Source organism: Maniola jurtina, chromosome 14, assembly GCF_905333055.1.
Source record: "Maniola jurtina chromosome 14, ilManJurt1.1, whole genome shotgun sequence".
In the NCBI taxonomy this organism is placed as follows: Eukaryota; Metazoa; Arthropoda; class Insecta; order Lepidoptera; family Nymphalidae; genus Maniola; species Maniola jurtina.
This window is the reverse complement of record NC_060042.1, coordinates 13,866,956-13,888,672: the sequence shown is the minus strand read 5'-3', so window position 1 is coordinate 13,888,672 and position 21,717 is coordinate 13,866,956. Positions and strand designations below refer to the sequence as shown.

The 21,717-nt window shown below is 37.9% G+C and overlaps 1 protein-coding gene and 1 non-coding gene across 2 annotated transcripts; one reads left to right on the top strand and one right to left on the bottom strand.

Moving 5' to 3' along the window:
- Positions 1–308: 308 nt before the first annotated feature.
- LOC123871694 (solute carrier family 23 member 2) lies at positions 309–20,659 on the top strand. Its single transcript, XM_045915606.1, has 16 exons — positions 309–457; positions 2,682–2,738; positions 5,298–5,417; positions 6,170–6,290; positions 8,130–8,363; positions 8,717–8,852; positions 12,559–12,679; positions 13,125–13,266; positions 13,933–14,046; positions 14,204–14,343; positions 15,603–15,750; positions 16,305–16,459; positions 16,916–16,982; positions 18,761–18,878; positions 19,700–19,881; positions 20,186–20,659. The coding sequence occupies exons 2-15, from the start codon at positions 2,688–2,690 to the stop codon at positions 19,785–19,787; spliced, it is 1,755 nt and encodes a 584-aa protein (XP_045771562.1). The 5' UTR covers positions 309–457; positions 2,682–2,687; the 3' UTR covers positions 19,788–19,881; positions 20,186–20,659.
- Trnaa-cgc lies at positions 7,756–7,827 on the bottom strand. The gene has a single exon. It is a non-coding gene; the product is annotated as a tRNA-Ala (tRNA).
- Positions 20,660–21,717: the final 1,058 nt, after the last annotated feature.

Below are 21,717 nucleotides of genomic sequence, written 5' to 3'. Positions count from 1 at the left end.
AGGTAGGTAAAATCTGTCAATTTGCACTAGGCCAGCGTGGCGGAGTAAGGCCTTAACTCTTCTCATTTCATATCAAATCTTTGAAAAGAGCAACCGCCGAGTTTCTTGCTGGTCCTTCTCGATAGGAAAGGCATTCCGAACCAGTGGTAGATGCATTTAACGATTAAAAGTACTTGTAAAACTCTGATTGAATAAAAATATTTTTATTTATTCATGGTTCAAACTAGAATTATTTATGTTGAACCCAGCTTGATGCCTACGATGTAAAAGTCGTATTAAATGGGTAGGTATACAATAAACGAAGACAAATAACGTCTAAGGACAGTCAATGCACAAACACTCATCATATAAGTCGTGTGTTGTGACAATCAATTAGATGGCAGTCGACAATTACACCGCGCGGTTGCTAGTAGGAACTGAGTTATAAAGTGAAGTGCAGGTTTTACGAGATTTCCCGGTAAGTTGTTATAAGTAGTTTAGTTATTGAAAATCTCAAGTAAGTACTTATAATAAAACTTAAATCCCTTTTTTTATGCCCGCGACTCCGTCCGAAAAATTTGGCGAAGTTAATTTACGGGGCGTAAGCTACTTCTGTACCAAACGTATATAAATCAAGAATCTCGTAGGAACTCTTTGATTTTCCGGTATAAAAGTAGCATAAGTAGCAAAGTAGCATAGTAGGTAAGCTTATGAGTACGGACACAATAAATTATTATGTCCGTCCTCGGGATGTAAGCTAACTCTTTACCAAACATTAAAATCAGTTGAGCGGTTGAGCTGTGAAAACATAGCAGACAGACACACTTTCGCATTTATAATAAGTTTTAAGTATGGAATATTGATAGTGAGCAAACGAGCAGCAGGCAACTGATGTTAAGTGATTACCGCCGCCCATGAACATTTGCAGCACCAGAGAAACAGCCGAAGCGTGGCCGGTCTTTCAGGAATTTGTTGGTCCGCCCCTTGAATAACCCCATGTTGTAATCTAGTGGGAACACCGCCGATGGGAGTTGATTCCACAGTAAAGTTTGCATGTGCGTGGAAAAAAGGATCTGGCACAACGGGCGGTCGAAGTGCACTAGGCACCTAAAATGCACAAATCATGTAGGTACTCGTGGAATAGTGCCAAAAATACTGGCTGCAGTTCCGCGCTGGATGCTCCAGGCTCACCGGGCTGATCCTATGTCACCAGATGAATGTCTCGTGAAGTTTTTTTTTTTTAGGATACTTACGGAATGTGTAGTATTGGCGCTATAACAACGATTACTAAAATTTTCAAAATTAAAGCCATGAAATTTAAAAAAAAAAGTGTCTGATATACGGATGGTGGTACAGAACTTTTCCTGTGCGAGTCCCACGCGCACTTGATGGATTTTTTAATCAATGGATTGTAAATGTCTAGCTGGTAAATATAGCAGACACGAATAATTAACGATTAATATTATGAATTTAATATTATTGAAGTTTAATTACTTACACGCAATTAAACTATAGAATCAATTAGATCATCCAATCGTTGTTACTTATATAAATTTGATATGGCAGGTAGGTGCCTACTGCCTACCTCAGCGTAATTAAATGCGACGATTTCGTGACGCAAATTGGCTGCTAGGAATACATACCTACCTATCATTTGGTCGCTTGTCACTTTAAAACCAATAACTGACAAAGAAGTGAAAATACAGCGTGAACAACATGGGGCACATGGGTAGTCACCACAGAAATCCAAATATACTAGTGGTATACACGCTGGGGTCTAGATTATGGTTTTACAAGTTCTCTCTGTAACATTGACCCTATTAAAGAAGGCGTCATCATCATCATCATCGTCGTCAACTGATAGACGTTCAATGTTGAACATAGATCTCTTGTAAAGACTTTCACACGCCACGGCACGGCCTTACGCCGCCTGAATCTAGCGGCTCCCTGAAACTCGTTTGATATCGTCTGGTAAAAGTTTAAGGTAAAATATTATCATCATCATCTCAACCCATCTCTGGCCCACTACTGAGAACGGGTCTCCTCTTAGAATGAGAAGGGCTTTGGCCAAAGTCCACCACGCTAGCCAAGTGCAGATTAGACTTTTCGCACGCATTTGAGAACGTCAGTATGGATAACTCCCAGGCGACATGGAGGTTTCCTCACGATGTTTTCCTCATCGTTAAAGCAAACTGTGATGAAAATCACAAAATGACAATCAAAGGAAGGTAGATACTAGATAGGTATACCTAACTTATGTTACCAAAGGTTGCCCTGGTGGACATTGCTTTAAGCAATAAGGCCGCCTTTGCATACAATTGTTTTTAGTTTATAGTTTCTTGTTTATTCTTGGTTTTTTTTGTCTTGTGTGCAATAAAGTCTTCTAGCTAACTATCTAAGATTGACGATAGACGTTGGGGTTCCAAGGTGCTAGAATGGCGACCTCGCACCGGATAGTTAGAAGGACCAAGGTGGACACACGACATCAAACGAGTCGCAGGGAGCTACTGGATTCAGGCGGCGCAAGATCGTGGCGTGTGGGAAACCCTACAAGAGACCTCTGCCCAGCAGTGGACGTCTATTGGCTGACGATGATGTTGACGATGACCAAATAAGAAAAATACATCAGTAAAAATGTGGGCCCAGTCCTTACTTTTAGCGTGAGTTGTAACTTGTAGTCAAATCAGTTATTATTTTCACAGGTGAATATGGTGCACCAAAATGTTCAAATTGGACTTGAAAATGTTATCCCTAATTTGGTAAGTTTAACGTTTTAATTAGGATTTATTATGCTCTCAAATATATTATACTCTCATGGGACACGCAATATCATAATCAAAGACAGTTTCAGAAAGATTTCCCAGGCGGTCTCTGTACAAGCGTACTTTGGTTCTCATTTGAATATTATTTTAATCAATAAAATTGAATAAAATCTTGTAGAATATATCGTTCTAGATACCAACAACAAGTGTAAATTAAAAATTTATAACACCCCGACAAGTGAAGGTTACAGTAACTAGAAAAGAGCTGACAACTTTCAAACGGCTGAACCGATTTTCTTAGATTATAGCTAAGAACACTCTCGATCAAGCCACCTTTCAAACAAAAAAAAACTAAATTAAAATCGGTTCATTAGTTTAGGAGCTACGATGCCACAGACAGATACACGGATACACACGTCAAACTTATAACACCCCTCTTTTTGGGTCAGTATGGATGGATAGTGTCAAGTATGGATATGTGAACGTATATACGTTTATACGTATATACAGTAGGGTGTTGGATAGACGGCGTTTGTGTAAACAATTTTAGTTATGCCGATGATATGGTGTTGCTGGGTCCCACGGCTGGTTCGATCAGGGAACTACTCCAAACCTGCCAGGAGTATGCTGCCAAACATGGTTTAATATATAATGTGAACAAAAGCCAATACATGATCTTTAAGGCCCCTCGTAAGCAGGTGCAATACGAGCCAAGAATTTCCCTGAACGGCGCTGCACTCACACGAGTGCCGCAATACAAATACTTGGGCCACTACGTTACGGAGGACCTTAGGGATCATGTTGACATTGAAAGAGAGAGAAGGGCATTGGCAGTAAGATGCCATATGTTGGCCCGCAGGTTTGTCCGATGTAGTAAAGAGGCAAAAATAACGCTGTTTAAAGCATATTGCCAAAATTTCTACTCGGGAGGCCTGTGGGTCAACTACTCAAAGAAAGCCATAGACACCCTAAGGGTGCAGTATAACAACGGGTTCAGGATGCTGTTGGGCTTGCCGCGGTTTTGTTCAGCGTCAGGTATGTTCGCAGAGGAGCGGACTGATGACTTCTTTGCTATAATGCGGAAGAAGTCATCATCACTGCTGACAAGACTGCGCTCAGGCACCAACCGCATCCTGAACATGTTTGCAGATAAGTTGGACTCACCAATACTTGAACACATGATTCAAGTGTTGGTGAGGCAACAATAATTATAAATTGTTCGTTCCACTACAACATTATATTACTAACATTAGTTTTTAAGCATCAATATTGTCTACTAACAAAGTGAGTCCTGGTTGCTCTTAATAAAGATTTATTATTATTATTATTATTATTCCCATACGGTTATTAGATGTGCACAATTTCAGTGGAAGCATCTGGAAGATCTAAACCAAGTAGGTACATTACTGTAGAGCGCGTCCTGAATTTAGATTGCTCCATTCCCTCCGAACTGAACAAAGGCACTTTGCATGCATATGCTAACCATGCAGAATGCATGGAATTATCAATAACCTATTTGTCTTTGCGTAATATAGCGACAACTCACGAAGCACGAGCGCTGTGGTGTGTAGATACCTACTTAAGTGTAAAGTTCGATTCTAACCCGCGGATTCCGGTTTGTCAATATACTCAGATAGACCTAAAGTGATCTAACAAGTGTAAATTAAAAATTTTCAACACCCCCGACAAATCATTTTCAAATAAATAATTATGTATATCTAGGCAACGTGCATCTTGACAGCTTGACATTTGTCAATTGACACTTGAATATTATGAACCTAAGGGTTATCTAACCTTCTTTTCTACAAGAAAACTAGAAAATAGCTGTTAACTTTTAAACGGCTGAACCAATTTTTTTGGATTATAGCTAAGAACACTCTCGATCAAGCCACCTTTCAAACAAAAAAAAGTAAATTAAAATCGGTTCATTCGTTTAGGCGCTACGATGCCACAGACAGATACACAGATACACAGATACACAGACACACAGATACACACGTCAAACTTATAACACCCGTCTTTTTGGATCGGGGGTTAAAAAATAAAATAAATTAGATAACTTATTTGAAAATACCCCATGTTTCCCTTTTTCCTGCAAACGTTAAGCTTGTGCTAATAGTTGTATCTACAATACTGCCAAAAAGTTGGGATTCGAACCTATGACTTCTTTGAAATTTTTTGGTACGTACCTACTCATTGTGTACCTATATGCATATTCAGAGACACACTCGATACATTCATAGTCGCCTAACCTACCATCTACTAAACTTTCCGTTGTTTGTATGATTAGTCGTCAGGTTAGTAGTTGACAGCTACTGGACTTCTGCAATTTTTTAATTTTTTTTCGTGATGTAACCACCAATTCACATTTTCAGATTTTTTCCTTGGGGTAGGTTTAAGGCATTGCTACCTGCCAAACTTGATTCTAGGTCAACGGGAAGTATCCTATAGGTTTTGATTCCATTTTCTAGTTAGACAGACAGACAACGAAATGATCCTAATAAGGGTTTTATTTTTTTTATTACTAAGTACTTGTAATGATATTGTACTTGTCAGAATGCTAGTGATGCTAGCAACGTGCCGAATGGATCAGCCACGGACGAGCGTAAGGGCAACGTCACATACGGCATCGATGACGCGCCGCCGTGGTACCTCTGCATATTCCTCGCTTTACAGGTACTTACCTTTTTTCAAAATGCACATTTTCAGAAGCGTGATAGCCTAGTGGTAAAGACGTCTACCTCCAATTCAGGGGTTTCTACTTCCAATTCAGGGCACGCACCCCAACTTTACGGAGCTTCGTGCGTTTTGCTTTCGGTAAAAGCTGGTGAAAGAAAACAATGACGACCTGCCTGGCGCAGTGATAAGAGCAGTGATCTTATAAGTGGGGCGTCCTAGGTTTGATTCTCGCCTAGGCAGTTTGGTAATTTATAATTTTTAAATTGCCCCTAAAAATGTCTTTCTATAAAGATGAAAGCGGACTAACTTGAAATCCATTAGAATTTCTTTATTTTCTAGCACTATCTGAGTATGATTGGTGCAATACCTAGTAGCGATTCTCTGCCCCGCGCTATGTAGTCCAGAGGATCGCTACTAGGTATGAAGGAGACCGATCCAGACCGATCCAGTATCATCTATACTATATGTCACAGTTAATAGAAATCTTTATGTCTAGCACTACTTGACAATGATCAGCGCCATAGTAGTTATGCTCTTCATCCTGTACTCACTCTGTGTACGGAGGAGTCCGATCCAGCGTCATCTATATTGTGATATGCCACAGTTAACACAACTCTTTATGTCTAGCACTACTTGACAATGATCAGCGCCATAGTAGTTATGCCCTTCATCCTGCACTCTGTGTATGGAGGAGTCCGATCCAACGTCATCTACATTATAATATGCCACAGTTAACTCTTTATTTCTAGCACTACCTGACAATGATTGGTGCCATAGTAGCCATCCCCTTCATTCTCTGCCCCGCGCTTTGTATGGAGGAGACTGATCCAGAGCGATCCAATATCATCTCTACTATGATATTTGTAACAGGTAACTTGTATGTATCTTTACTATTTACTAGATAATGCTCGCGTGGATTTAGAATTTTTCAAAATCCCGTAGGAACTCTTATTTCCCGGAAAGAAAAATAAGTTTGCCCTCTTCAGATAAGAATTCGACATTTTAGGAATTCAATATTTTGGGCCTAAAGAATTTTTAACTAGGTACATATAAATATCCTTTTAAAAATCACGTTGATCCGTTGCTACGTTGGGATGTGATGGAAGGTCCAACCAACAGTTTTGTAGCGGAAATGTATAAGATAAGTAAGTAAAGTAACAACGCTTGTTTAATTTTTTTGTGGTGTTAGGTCTTAAATAAAGAACATATAATTTGTCCTAATAATAATACCTGGGCAAAGTTAAGCGATGAATTAAAACGATTAAAACGTAAATAAAGATCAAATATCGATAATTCTTTATTCCTTATTTTTTGCATTTTACATATAGAGACCCTGTCAGGGTATGGTAAAATGTACCTACACTAAAATTATTATTTTTTTCTTTTTAAAAGAATATTAGCCATGTAAATCATGACTAAAATTCCTCTTTGCCCTCCAAATTAGTGTAAAGCTTGTGCTAGGAGTGGGTACGACAATAGTGCAACGGGTTGGGTTTGAACCGCCGACCTTTCGGATTTCAGTCCGCTCCTATAACCGTTGAGCTATTAAGGCTTTAATTATATTAGGAGGTTGATTTAAAAACCTCACATAATATTATGTGGGTACCTACCTAGGTATCTACTTTTCCATAGTTTACTTACGGTTGATAATCGTCATAATGAATCTCTTTGTTAGCAGATAAGACGCGCATTTTCCGAGATAGATAGACATACGTACTTTATTATCAGTCATATAGCATGATCTTGTCTCATAGTAATCCTGCATTAAGCCTACAATAAAAATCATTTAGTTTTACCACAATGTATAACCTTTTTAGGGTTCCGTATATGAAGGGTGCCAACAACGATTTTAACGTACCTATTTAATAATATCTACATCCATATTTTATCAGAATTCTATAGTTTTGAAGTAAAAATCCTGAAGGAATTTTTTCTATCACTTTATAAACTCAAAAATAAATATAATTTTAGAATATTATCCATGTTTTTAAATAATTGTGGGTAGTAGGCTGTTCTAGGAGAACCTATAGCATGCGACAGGTCGAGATGGCAATCTGGGTAGGGACGCCCCGCACACCCGCACGTCATCAGCGCTATTCGGCAACGGGTTAGCCCTGGGGCTGTGCGGGGTGTCCCCACCCCGATTGCCATCTTGACCTGTCGCGTACTGTATCTAATTAGACGACGCTAGGCTCCACTAGCTCAATACAATGTGGGATGGAATGTGAAACTATGACACTCATAATATTCCAGTCCATAAACCGCTAAGCTTTTTAGAGTTTTTTTAGCAGAAATGAAAATAAAAAAGTAAAAATAAAAATGTATAATAGAGCTTTGGAGGTGCTGGGATTTGAACCCAGGACTTTCAGCATGCGAAGCAGACACTCTACCACTGAGTTACACCCCCGATGAGAGAAATGTCGAAATTACTGAGCGTACTTTACAAATCGTATTTGTTCTGTACTACATTTTCAAAACAGATTTCACTCGGAAATAAAATCCAAATAAAAAGTTTGTATCTGGCCCGTTGAGAACGAAGAGTTATTTTAAAATATTTCAAAGTAAACTAAACTTTTACCGCACTACATAACGTAGCTACCTGCCTCATCATCTCATTGGTGCTAAGAGGAGACCCGTGTTCAGTAGTGGGCCAGCAATGGGTTGCGATGACCGCTGATTTTTTCCTAAGAGTTTTTTTTATTATTACAGGTTTAATAACTTGGTTACAATGCACATTTGGTTGTCGTCTACCAATAGTCCAAGGCGGCACCATATCGTTCCTAGTACCAACTCTGGCTATTCTAAATCTGCCTGCGTGGAAATGTCCGGCGCCTGATGTGTTAGCGGTGATGTCCGTCGAAGAGAGACGTACAGTCTGGACCAGTAGGATGTGTGAATTGTCCGGCGCTATTGCTGTGTCCGCCCTGTTTCAAGTCGTTGGAGGTAAACAATCTGTAATAATATACTTTGTGTATAAATGTCCACTGCCTAACATTCTATAGCATTTAAGGTCCATTTTACTTTAATGAGGACGCTCGAATTCTATCAACGTTAGCGAGCTATAAAATCTTATACTAACCCTATAGGTTGGGTTAAAATCGCTAACCTATTTGAAAATCTGTATATTTCAAAGGTGTGTGAAGTCTGCCAATCCGCACTTGGCCAGCGAAGTATGTATAAATCACAGATTTAGGAGAAAGACTCTATACCTAAACCCTTCTCGTTTTGGGAGGAGACTCGCTCTCAGTAAGTAGTGAGGCGATGAATGAAAAATCCAAATGTCTTATCTTTGTCAGGGTATTTCGGCATCATCGGCTCCTTGCTCCGCTTCGTCACTCCTCTGACCATCGCCCCAACAGTGGCGTTAGTGGGACTGACGCTGTTCGACCACGCGGCCGACGCGGCGTCCCAGCAGTGGGGTATAGCGGCTGGGTAAGCTTTGACCACCCTATTACATCGATTTGATGTGGTATCCGAGGCACGAAGGAAACAAGAAGGCCAGATTCGGACATCCAAAGTCACTCACTCATCCAATTACCGACTTAGGTCAACGTTGCTTAATAATCACAAAAAGAAATTAAATACACAAAAAATCTACACCTAATTTAGCTACGTAGCAGCATTAATTAATATTCTGAAATCTAGTTATGCAGAATTAACTGAGCAGTGAACTGAGTTCGTAGCCCGCCGGGTTTACACAGGGGAAGCAATTAGTCCGACAGGGCGGAACACAGAATTCTAAGTGGGGTAATAGAAACGGTATCTGCTGTCTTTAATATCGGGATAGATGTCGGCGGGTTTTGACAGCTCAAACATACAAATTACGAAAGAGCATAACTCTAGCACCCAAGCAGCATTAGGTTAACCGTGTCGATAAGCAATGACGTTGGTTTTTACAATATGTTTCACAGTTCACTACGTAATATAATATGTGCTACACGGCATTAAATTGAAGTTCCTTTACCATTTCTATAAGTAGATAATTAAAATCAGTATTCTGCATTCTTCAATCCGGGTCGCACACAACGCGTCATGCCATAGGAGTCATGCTTCGCGGGAAGGTCACTTTTATACATTTCTTGTATGACATTGACAACATCTACGTCCTAGGAGTCGCTTTGGTATCTCGCGTCTTGTGTGACTAAGGCTTTATTCCGATAGGTAATGAACTATTAAATTGCCACAGTTAAAACTAGCGCGAAAGCGGGCAGAGGTCAAAGGTCATCGGCTGAACGACTATCGATTTTATACCACACTAGCGACCCGCCCCGGCTTCGCACGGGTGGACACTACCACGAAAAATCCTATCTATTTTCCGGGATAAAATATAGCCTATACGGATTCAGAAGAATCCCTCTAAGTAATGGTAAAAGAAGTTTTGAAATCGGTCCAGTAGTTTTTGAGCCTATTCAATACAAACATACAAAAATACAAAGGTTTCCTCTTTATAATATTAGTATAGATATAGGTACGTTCGATAATTGCAATTACTTATTGTATGTGTACCTACTATGTTACTTGGAATACACTATAATATACATAGGTAGATAATAATATATTCATAGGTAATAAATACATAGGTAGGTGCAATTGATTGTAGGATCGTGGATATAGGTTTTTTAAAAATCCCGTAGCAACTCTATAATTTTCCGGGATAAGAAATAGCCTATTTGTTAATCCAGAGTATATATAATCTATCTTCATTCTCAGCCAAATCCGTCCAGTAGTTGTAGCGTGAAAGAGTAACAAGCATACGAACAAACACACATACTCACAAACCTTTGCCTTGCTTTGCCTAATTAGTGTGGTATGGGATTGACCGCTCCCAAACCGAATGTCTTTTATAGTGAAACATACCATTCTCACCAATCGATAGAATACCTGTGGACATGTGAGGAAGTTTAAATAGCACAGAGGCACTGGGACACGCACCTGGGACGAGAGGCCGTTGCCATGGCGACCGGGCGCCGCTCAACAAGTTGCGAGTGTGTTATCGATTCATCTGCATCTATGCTCCAGCCACCTCCAGCATCCGTGCAGGCTAACTTTAGACATGTTACTTTATGTTACGAGAAGTTTGTTGTGGGCTTTTCTCAGACCTGGGAGCGTTTAGTTTTAAGTTTACGTAATTAATTATCACCCATAGATCCTCTTACAAATCTAACAATTCTGACTATCAAAAGGTGTACAATAGTACCTACTTTGAATAAATGATTTGGATTTAAAGTTTTTTACTAATTTAGGCTCAAGATACATTGGAGCAAAGCGTCTTTTGTACTTACTTAAAATATTGCAAATAACTTAAGCAACGTGACAGCCTAGTGGTTAAGACGTTCGCCTTCTATTTAGGAGGTCGGGGGTTCGATCCTGGGCATCTCTAACTTTTTGAATTAAATATCACTTGCCGGCGATGGGTTGATCATGGTGATGATGATTCTGTCCATCTCCGGTATGCCAGCTATCCCTACCATGCTTCATCATCATCATCAGCCTTTGGATGTAAACTGTTGGCCTTCCCTAAAGGAACCACCCGGTCGTCAGCCTTCCTCATCCAGCCTGCACTTCCCGCCAGCCTCTTTATATCGTCGGTCCATCGTGCTGGAAGGCGTCCTACACCTACACCACGTTTGATACGTGCTGCCACGCTTCGTAACATAGAAATCGAAGACTACCTCACCAAGGCTATTTTACAGTCGTACACACCAATTCATTCGATTCTAAGTTTATACACGTGTATCTTACACGTGGGAGGCTACCCGACCCCTTCGAGTAGCGCGTTTTCAGCGAAGGCCTTTTAGCCGAGTTTTTAAATAAGTTATAAGTTTTTATCAAGCAAAAAAACCAGCCAAGTGCGAGTCAGACTCGCGCACTGAGGGTTCCGTACTCGGGTATTTTTTTCCAACATTTTGCACGATAAATCAAAAACTATATTATGCTTACAACGTCAAAATATAAAGAGTGAAGTACAAGGCGCACTAATGGATGTGGTAGACTGGCTTAATATAAATAATTTAAAAGTAAATATATCTAAGACTAATATAATGCAATTTCAAACATATAAAACTAAAACACAAAACCTTGATATTAAATTTAATGATGTGAGGATTGAAGAAATAGATGACATTGTTTTTTTGGGAATTACTATAGATAAGTATTGTAATTGGAAGGCACATATTCAGAATTTATGCACAAAATTACATAAGTATGTCTATGCTTTGGGTCGTATTCGACAAATAGTTTCAGTTGAGGCATCACTGTTGGCCTACCATGGATATGCCTCATCTTTGTTAAGATATGGAATAATACTTTGGGGAAATTCCACCAATGCACAAGAAGCTTTTAAGGCGCAAAAACGTTGTATTAGGTCTATTTGTAATGCTGATTTTACTGACAGTTGTAAGCCTTTATTCAAAAAACTTAAAATATTGCCTCTCCCATGTTTATATATTTATGAAGTTTGCATATTTGTCCGTAAATATCCCCAATACTTTAAACTAAAGACAGAAATAAAACCGAGCAGTAGACATAAAAATAAAATTTGTATACCAGCACAACGATTGGCTTTATATACAAAGAATGTGTACTGTGCGGCAATACGTATCCATAACCATCTACCGTCACACAGTTATGCAATGAGCCTTACTTCTTTTAGATGTTATTTATTTAAATTTTTATTAAACAAAGGTTATTATGATGTTAATGAATTTTTGAATGACAAATTTTAAATAGTGAATGCAATAATTAGTAATAATTTGACATGTTTGTTACAATAAATAAATTCAATAAATTTTGCACGCCATGCTTGGCAGAATATGCGGTTCCACATAATGTTTAAGACCAATGTACTTGTATATTATACCATATTCTAGCAAATAAACACTTCTTATTCTTATTCTTATTCTTATTCTTATTCTTAAAAATAAATAAAAATCTGTTTTAATTACCTGAACAGAATTGGATGTATAGGGTACCTATCAATGGCGTACATAATAAGTATATGTTTTTCGGGTATTCGTTCATTTATAACATAACAAACATACATAACAAACATAAAACAGCAGGGCAACCCGCAGACGGGTTTTTTAAAAACTTTTTGAAGTTTGTTTTTTTAGAATTTGGTGGTATGATTTTGTTCCAGAACCTTCATTTTGCTCACGATATTCTCTCAATGCATGGGGGAGGTGAAGATCCCGACACTCGTGTGGAAGCGAGGAGTTGGCTGCACTGTCATATGGTTCCCACTATTTAAACTCTTTCCGGTAAAGTTTAACAGGAAAAGATTTATTTTAGAATAGTTAGCTCAGAGAACTTATGCCTTATGTGGATTATTAATTTAAAAAAAAAAAATAACCACAAACACTTAAAATTAATAAATAATTTCATTTATTACTGAATATAATATTATGTATACAAGAATTAATGGAGTTCAATAATAATATTTTTTGGAGGCAAAATAACCGTTTATTCTTCATGTTGTTTTGAGCCTCCACATTAGCACCTAGTTGTGGACCTAGACCTTTAGAGGATGTGTCTACTTAATAGATTTTAATTTGAGCAATATTTGTGTTCCTAATTTTTCTATTTGGTCAGCAACTTATTTGAAATAAATTTTATGATTTGTGATTTAAGCATTCATTAATAATAACTACATTTTAGATGAGTTTTAAGTTAATTTGAAGGGCGATTCTCGCTCATGTTTTTCAGGTGCTTCTAACAATAGCGATAATGTGGGTAGTGTGCGGCATCCTCACCGCGACAGACGTGTTCGAGACCGGCCATCCCGCGAGAACAGACCTCAAACTGAACGTCATCGAAGACGCGCCTTGGTTCCGGATACCGTATCCAGGTTACAAATTAAAATCGAAATAAGTATATAAAAGGAAAGGTGACTGACTGATCTATCAACGCACAGCTCAGACTACTGGATGGATCAGGCTTTTTGCCATGCAGGTTTATGATGCAGACGTCCGCTAAGAAAGGAGTCTTGAAAATTCAACCCCTTCGGCGGTTTAGGTAAAATAGGGGCTTGAAATTTGTGTAATCCACTCGGACGAAGTCGCAGGCATAAACTAGTTAATTTTTAGGTATAGAATGTGCCGGCTATACTCACGTATTTAGTCGATGTAAGCCCGACTAGTTTCGAACCTATCGATAGTTCATCACGGCAGTTTAAACATTACAAGTGTAAATTAAATATTTATAACACCCCCGACCAGTGAAGTTTACAGATTTAACTAGAAAAGAGCTGATAACTTTCAAACGGATTTTCTTGGATTGTAGCTAAGAACACTCTTGATCAAGCCACCTTTCAAACAAAAAAAATAAATTAAAATCGGTTCATTAGTTTAGGAGCTACGATGCCACAGACAGATACACACGTCAAACTTATAACACTCCCCTTCTTGGGTCGGGGATTAAAAATAGTTAATTTTTCCTAAAAAACTTCCAGCTCTTGGGTCCTCGTTAGACTAGGTACGTTAATTTGATTAAGTATAGTATTATTTTGTCATAGGTCAATGGGGTGTACCAACAGTGAGCGTGGCTGGCGTGCTGGGCATGTTGGCCGGCGTGCTAGCCTGCACCGTCGAGTCTATCAGCTACTACCCCACCACTGCGAGGATGTGTGGTAAGTACCGCCGTATTGCTTCCACAGGATACAACCGCTGGTTGCTGGTTCTTCTTGGTAGAACGGGCAGGTTAATAGAGCCAGTATTTTTATAAAGAGCAACCTCTGAACAGAAATTAAGCGGTTGTTCTTTTACAAAAATGTATGGTTGTTTCAGCGGCCCCGCCTCCGCCCCTTCATGCTATCAATCGAGGTCTTGGGACCGAAGGCCTGGGCACGATGCTTGCCGGACTGTGGGGCTCGGGTAACGGAACTAACACCTTCGGGGAGAACGTTGGTGCTATTGGAGTTACTAAGGTGAGATCTTGCCATCAATCATGGTCGTGGCACCGACAGCCTGAGCACGATGCTTGCCATATTATTTTTTCTTTTATATAAGGTGTAAGCAGAACGCTAGCAAAAATGAAGACAGGTGATAGTACCTACTGATGATTACTGGTGAAGCCATAAAAAAACGCAAAAAAAAATTCAAAAATCCTGTATTTTAAAGTCCAAAATATATTGCAAATAAAACATCTGACTGACGCTAGAGGTGTCAACGAAAGTTACGTAAATAGGCCACTCGGAGTCAATGCCGCGTCCTAGGTGGGCCATTGACCCGAGTTTTGCACGCTATACATTGCGGGTTTGAAAAATACTAAATTACTAAAACTATAAGATAAGGCAAATGGTTATTGGCATTGGATTGTGTTTAGGTAGTAAGGATAATAATATTTAATTAGATAATAATATCAACCTATATTTAGCAAATAAATAAATGATTACTACACAGATTTGGACCGCGTCGCAGACCAGCTAAGTAATATAATAAAAATTGATGTACCTACCGTACAGTTTCCACATTCATAGTATGTATGGGGTTTTAGTCCACAGCTACGTGTCAATCAAGTTTTCAATGTTTACAGTAATTTATGTAACTATTTCCCGTAGCCTTCGATGTTTTGTTGAAAAGCTATTTCAGTGGAACAGTGAACAGTTCGCAATGCGCCTCGTGTCAAAATATTATTGTATTTACAATTTATTAACCAAATCATTGGCAGATTTATAGAAACAAGTATGTACTTATATAACTGTGGCATGGGAATAATTTCTTCAATGATTGTTGTATTACTAATTATCCTGCTACGCAGCTATTGTCATACTGCATTCGAAAATATTGAATCTTGTCTGTTCAGCACTATAAAACATACGTTACATACTTTACATAGTTCCTAACTACATACGAGTATTCCAACAAAGATCGGGTCTGGAACTCCTCTAATAACGAATTGATTTCTCAAAGTCCTATCAACCTACCTTCACTAAGAAAGGATATAGAGACTACTTCAGATTAAAAAAAATACCTACTATCCTCGTGGGCGAAGTAAATTAATTGATTGATTAATTGAAGTTGCTGGAAAAACTAGCTACTAAATATTTATAGTAGTTTCTTGGGTAGACAGTGGACACCATTTTTTTTAAATGGATAACAATCATCAAAAGTTCCAAGGCAGCAATATAATGAGAGATTGGTTCATTTGATCGTGAAGGTATATAACATTTGATCTAATAACAAGGTGGGCTCCCGGCGCGTCATCCAATGGGCGGCAGGGCTGATGGTGCTGCAGGGCGTGGTGGGCAAGTTGGGCGCAGTGTTCATCATCATACCGCAGCCGATCGTGGGCGGCCTGTTCTGTGTCATGTTCGGCATGATCTCCGCTTTTGGTGAGCTTCTTACACATGCTATATGACAGAGCACCTGATAAATAACCCAATTCTTACATATGCACGAAGCCAGACAAGGATTCTGCACCAGTTGTTGCATTAAAAACCAAATCTGTACACTTTAGTGCTTGTAAGAGGTTGCTATAGTAATAGGGCTGCATTTGAACCATCTATAGTAAAGTTTCTTCTAATGGCTTTTGTATATATGTTTGTGTGTGCAATAAAGTTTTGTAAAGAAATAAAATATTCCTTGCGCGGTACATCATAGATGGACAATGTGTCTTGATTCTATACCTACCTAAGTATTGGTTTCTAACTTTCTACGCCGCATCGTATACACAATCATACACATTATCCTTTAGTGGAGCTCAATAAAACTTTATTTATTTATTTAATTTTATACTTTGCTGATGAGGCAATAATGGTAATAATTATTAATTATAATTAGACCCTTTCAGGAACCTAAAGTAAGAGGTAAGGTAAGGTCTAAACTTTAGCTATGACGATGGATGCTTCAATAGTCCATAGTATAATGGTAGTAACCTTCACTCCAGGTCTCTCAGCTCTTCAGTACGTGAGCCTGAACAGCTCCCGGAACCTGTACATCATCGGCTTCAGCCTGTTCTTCCCGCTAGTGCTAACGCGCTGGATGTCGGCCCACAGTGGCCTCATACACACCGGCGTCGAGGCGTTGGATGCTGTGTTACAGGTCATCATAATCATCATCTCTGTTACCATCATAAGCTTCAAATCCTGACCATTATCTCTACTATTATCATCATTATAATCATAATAATAATCACCACACAATCACCTATTATTGTTAGCCTATCTTTCTCATTTGCTGAATTTGTCCAACATCATTTTTAAAGAAAACCTCTGTCAGCAAACTTATGGATATGCATGGATTGGAAAATTCTATCCAAGTACACGACCCTGCACATTAACCTTTGTTCAATTTATTTCGGAAGTTGTGTTGCGCTTTTCCAGAAAATATTTGTTCCATTCGGTTCTGTTCCGGACATGACCTGCTCACAATATGTCTGACCGAGTTCTCATATTTTACTACATTATCTTAGATCTTATATTTGTATAATTCATATAATCACCATCCACATTTTGTCTGTATATTTTAAATCTAATTTTAAATCTCAATATATTTTAGGTCCTGTTGTCAACTTCTATCCTAGTCGGTGGGATAGTAGGTTGCTTGCTGGATAATTTAATACCGGGTAAGATTCTTCACATTCATACAATTTTTTCATCAAACAGTCGTTGTACATTAATTGATTTTTTATATAGTACTGAACAACATTTTTGGGCATATTTTATAGTTAACAATCATTTAAATTAGCTACTTCGATGAAGAACCTAAAAATGTCACTAGTATAATGTATGCATGAAATAATTAATTGATCACGCTAGTTAATTAGCCATGAAAAACGCCTGCTATTTTAACAACCCCGCATCAAAGATTATTTAAAGCCTACATAAATGATAGACAGGATTAAGCAACTTAAGTCACTTGAAATGACGCAACTGAATAATTGAATAGAATGCACATGACATGCAACTGTTTAAATGCAATCAAAGATTAACTGATTTGTATAAAAGTCTGTATTTTTCAAGTTATATCAATAAAAATTGGTGTTTAGACTTTTGGGTGAAATTGAAAAAATACATGTTTCGAGATTTCACCTCCTAAACCCGGGTAAGACCCGGTTGAGTTTGTTATGGGCTCTTCTGAGATCTGGGCGCGATTGGAACCCTCGTAACTTTAATTTTAAACCCTAATTAATTATCACCACTTATCATCATTATTTTTTATTATATAATTTATTAGATTCATCCAGTAGTATGAGCTATGCGTTGATTGATCAGTCAGTCAATCAGCTTTTTCTTTTATATATTTAAACTAGCTGATGCCCGCGACTTCGTCCGCGCGATAAGTTTTTAAAAATCCTGGTAGTATTCGTTGATTTTCCGGGATAAAAAGTAGCCTATGTGTTAATCCAGGTTATAATAATCTATGTTCAGTCCACAGCCAAATCCGTCCAGTTGATTTTATGTGAAAGAATGACAAACCATAACTATCCATACATACAAACTTTCGCGTTCATAATATTAGTAGGATATCGGCTCTACGCTTCATGTAAATCTCTTTGCCGCCACAGTTTATTTGCTTTTGTATGGCTGCGAGTGTGGCAACATTTCCTAATAGCTTGCTAACGGTCGAGGGATACATTCTCCGCATACTTGACAATGGGGTGTGGGCATCTGAATACCTTTACAAATAACTGCTAAAACTTGTTGTCGGTTGTTGAAAACTTATTATTATGGTTACAAACAGTATAGCTCAACTAAACTACAACTAAACGTGTTGAAAAACAAACTAAACTAAACATCAAACTAAAATTAGTCCTGCGTGTTCAGTAAAAATACTAAATAACACAATCATAAGGCAAATGGTTATTGGCATTGGCAATTGGTGTCTAGTATAGTATAGTAAGTATAGTATAGTAAGCTGTGATAGCTTAGTGGTTAGAACGTCCGCCTCCTAATCGGAGGATCCCGGGCACGCACGACTAACTCTTCAGTTATGTGCGTTTTAAGCAATTAAATATCACTTGCTTTAACGGTGAAGGAAAACATCGTGAGGAAACCTGCATGCCTGAGAGTTCTCCATGTTCTCAGTGGTATGTGAAGTCTGCCAATCCGCATTGGGCCAGCGTGGCAGACTATGGCCTAAACCCTTCTCATTCTGATAAGGAGACCTGTACTCAATAGTGGGGCGGAAATGGGTTGATCATGATGATAGTATAGTAGCCCTAAAATTTTGCTAGCGTTCTGGTTGAACCTCGTATGTCTTCTGAAATAAAAATTTATTTATTTATAATTAATTCCTTGGTAGGAATCTACCTAATAGAGAAACCTCCATGCAATACCTATCTCTACTTTCATTCATTAGTTAAGTAATAAGTATGTACCTAGATTTCTTTTGTAATTTCAGGTACGGAGGAAGAACGTGGATTGGTTGCGTGGGCAAAAGAGATGTCATTGGAAGCGATGGGCGCGAACGAGCTTGGAGATACCTATGATTTCCCTGTGGGAATGTCTCTTATACGAAGGTAAAACCTGTCTATTTTAATTAAACGCTATATTTAGCTTTATTTTGTCCCAAGCTGTAATAATGGGTCTACAACTAAGCAGCATACCTGTTAGTAAGTCATATGTATTTAACAATAAAGATGTTTGAATAAAAAAAATAGTTCGAATTATAGTATGTTGGCTGTGCTTAATAAATAGTCAAAAAACCGGTCAAGTGCGAGATGGACTGGCACACGAGGGGTTCCGTTCCATCGTAAAAGAAATGACACTTTTAATTATTATTTTTACTCTCATTTATTTATTTTTTACATTTTATCCTATTTTTAAACAATAAAATAACAAAAACAACAGAAAAAATAACAGAAACACAGAAAGAAAATTATTATTATTTTTAATTTTATGGGGTTCGTTTTGAAGTTCTTATTATATTATTGTTGTTATAGCGGTATTAAAAATTTCAACTCTCTACCTACTACGGTTCACGAAATACATCCCGCTGACAGACGGACGGATGGACAGTCGGATAGCGGAGTCTTAGCAATAGGATCCCGTTGACACTCTTCGGGTACGGAACCCTAAAAAAGTAATACGCCAACTTAGAACGAATAGGTACCTACTGAGAATTTCTTGATAAAAAACCCCAATAGAGGTTTTTATCCGACCCGGGAGTCGGAATTCAGATCCGAGTTATTTTCCGCAACGGAATATTCTTGGCATTAGATTACAACGGCAGTTTTCGCAATAACACATCGGAACCACGAATATTTATTGACCAAACCTTCTTTTAGATACCTAGACGAATTCTATGGTATTCATGAGAGTAAAAACACTTGCATTACAGATGGAAGTGGACGCAATACCTGCCCTTCATGCCGACCTACCAAGCGGGCAAGTTCTCCGCACTGTTTCACAGGACAAAGGACAGCTGAAATACCTAACTTATGGCGAATATTCAACTTCAAAGTCAAAGTCAAAATCATTTTTTCAAAGTACACCTTTTGTTTGTCCGATTTGTTAAATTTGACTTGCCCACTATACAGGGTGTAACCAGAACGCTAGCAAAAACGAAGACAGATGATAGTCCTGATGATTACTGATAACATACTATTAAAAAAAACTATGAAGGAATATTTAAAAAATCATGTATTTTTTAAAAGTTCAAATAAAACATCTGACTGACGCTAGAAGTCAACGAACGTTCCGTAAATAGGTCACTCAAAGTCAATGCCGCGTTGTAAGTGGGGCATTGACCCGAGTTTTGCACGCTATACAACGCGGGTTTGAAAAATGGTTATTGGCATTAGATAACGCTAAGTTGGTGCTAGCGTTCTGGTTACACCTGTAGATCTCGAATAGCATCGTATATTAGAGATTTAAAGTCAAACCTAGTAATTAAAATCGAGATTTCTTTATTGTTTGTAAGTAGGTATATTTATATTTTAGATATGAAATAATAAAATTTAAATCAAACGAAACTTTTTGTTGCTGGTGGTATAAGTTGAGACAAGAATGCGAGTGATTATCATCTCAAATGCGTAGAAAATACTTACTTTATGAAGAAATGAGTATTCAATGTCATTGTTCGAATTGTTATTTTTTTTTTAAACTAAGAAGATCAAAAAATAGTATTAAGTAGCATGAACATTGAACATAGATTAATACAAATTATTATTAATTTTTGTTTTGTACTTACACATAAAGGTAGCTTACATATATTTAAGTACCTACGTAAATCTTGAACAATTTGTACAATATTTTCAGTCAAACTGAAATAAACTGTAATAAAAAAATTTGAATTGTCTGGTTTGTTTTTTATTTAATATCCCTACTATCACTGCAGGAAACTAAAGCTGTGTCTACCTACCAGCTTTTACACTAGGCTGACATCTAGAGCCTCAGATTTCATATGGCTCTCAAAGAAATCATTATCGTTTTATCTCTAAGCAAAGTCAAACTTTTAGGGAATGGTCACACCGATTGACCAATCACGATCATAGTGCCTCCATTTTTTTTTTAATTCTGATACCAGTTACCCTTGACTGCGATGTAACCTGATGGTAAGTGATGATGCAGTCTTAGATGAAAGCGGATTATCTTGGAACTTTAACTTGGATTAACTAAGGCAGTGTCATTAAATCCATATTGATTTATTATTTATTATTATTTATTATATTATTAATACCCCTGATCGGTTTCTACACGGCATCGTATCGGAACGCTAAATCGCTTGGAGGAACGGCTTTGCCAGTAGGGTGGGAATTAGCCACGGCCGAAGCCTCCTAGACAAAACTAAACCAGTGGTAGATTTAGATTTATTTATTTAGACTTCAAAAAGCACTTGAAAAAGTTGTTTGTAAAAAAAATCCATTCTATTCTAAAAGTTAGCAAACTTTTCGGGAATCTTCTGTTCAACTTACATAATAACACTCAAATATCGGGTGTACAATTTTATTTTCATCGAGATCGTAATAAAAGGAAAAGTTTAGGGTGGAAAATCAGGGGAAAATCAATCAAATTTCCGTTTCCCGCCCATCCTATCCTTTCAGTGTACTGATCCAATCCTGAACGATAGAATATTCTTTATTGTATGGAAGTATAAAAGATACCCTCATATGCTAAAGCTTTTTCACAAATCGATGCCTTAATATACAGAGATTTCTTATAGATACAATTATGTGGATTTTAGGTATTAGGTTTTCCAGTAATTTTTCAGAGAAGGTATTTAAATAATGTACTAGATGATGCCCACGACTTCGTCCACGGAGATTTAGGTTTTTAAAAATCTCGTGGGAACTCTTTGATTGATAAGTAATAAGTACCTAGTCTCTGTCCGTCTCCAAGATGTAAATTATCTCTGTA

Coding starts and splice junctions, on each gene's coding strand:
- LOC123871694 (XM_045915606.1), top strand. CDS start 2,688: ATGGTGCACCAAAATGTTCAAATTGGACTTGAAAATGTTATCCCTAAT. Junction 8,853..12,558: donor CAGTGGGGTATAGCGGCTGG/GTAAGCTTTGAC, acceptor ATTTTGTTCCAG/AACCTTCATTTTGCTCACGA. Junction 16,460..16,915: donor CGTTGGATGCTGTGTTACAG/GTCATCATAATC, acceptor AATATATTTTAG/GTCCTGTTGTCAACTTCTAT.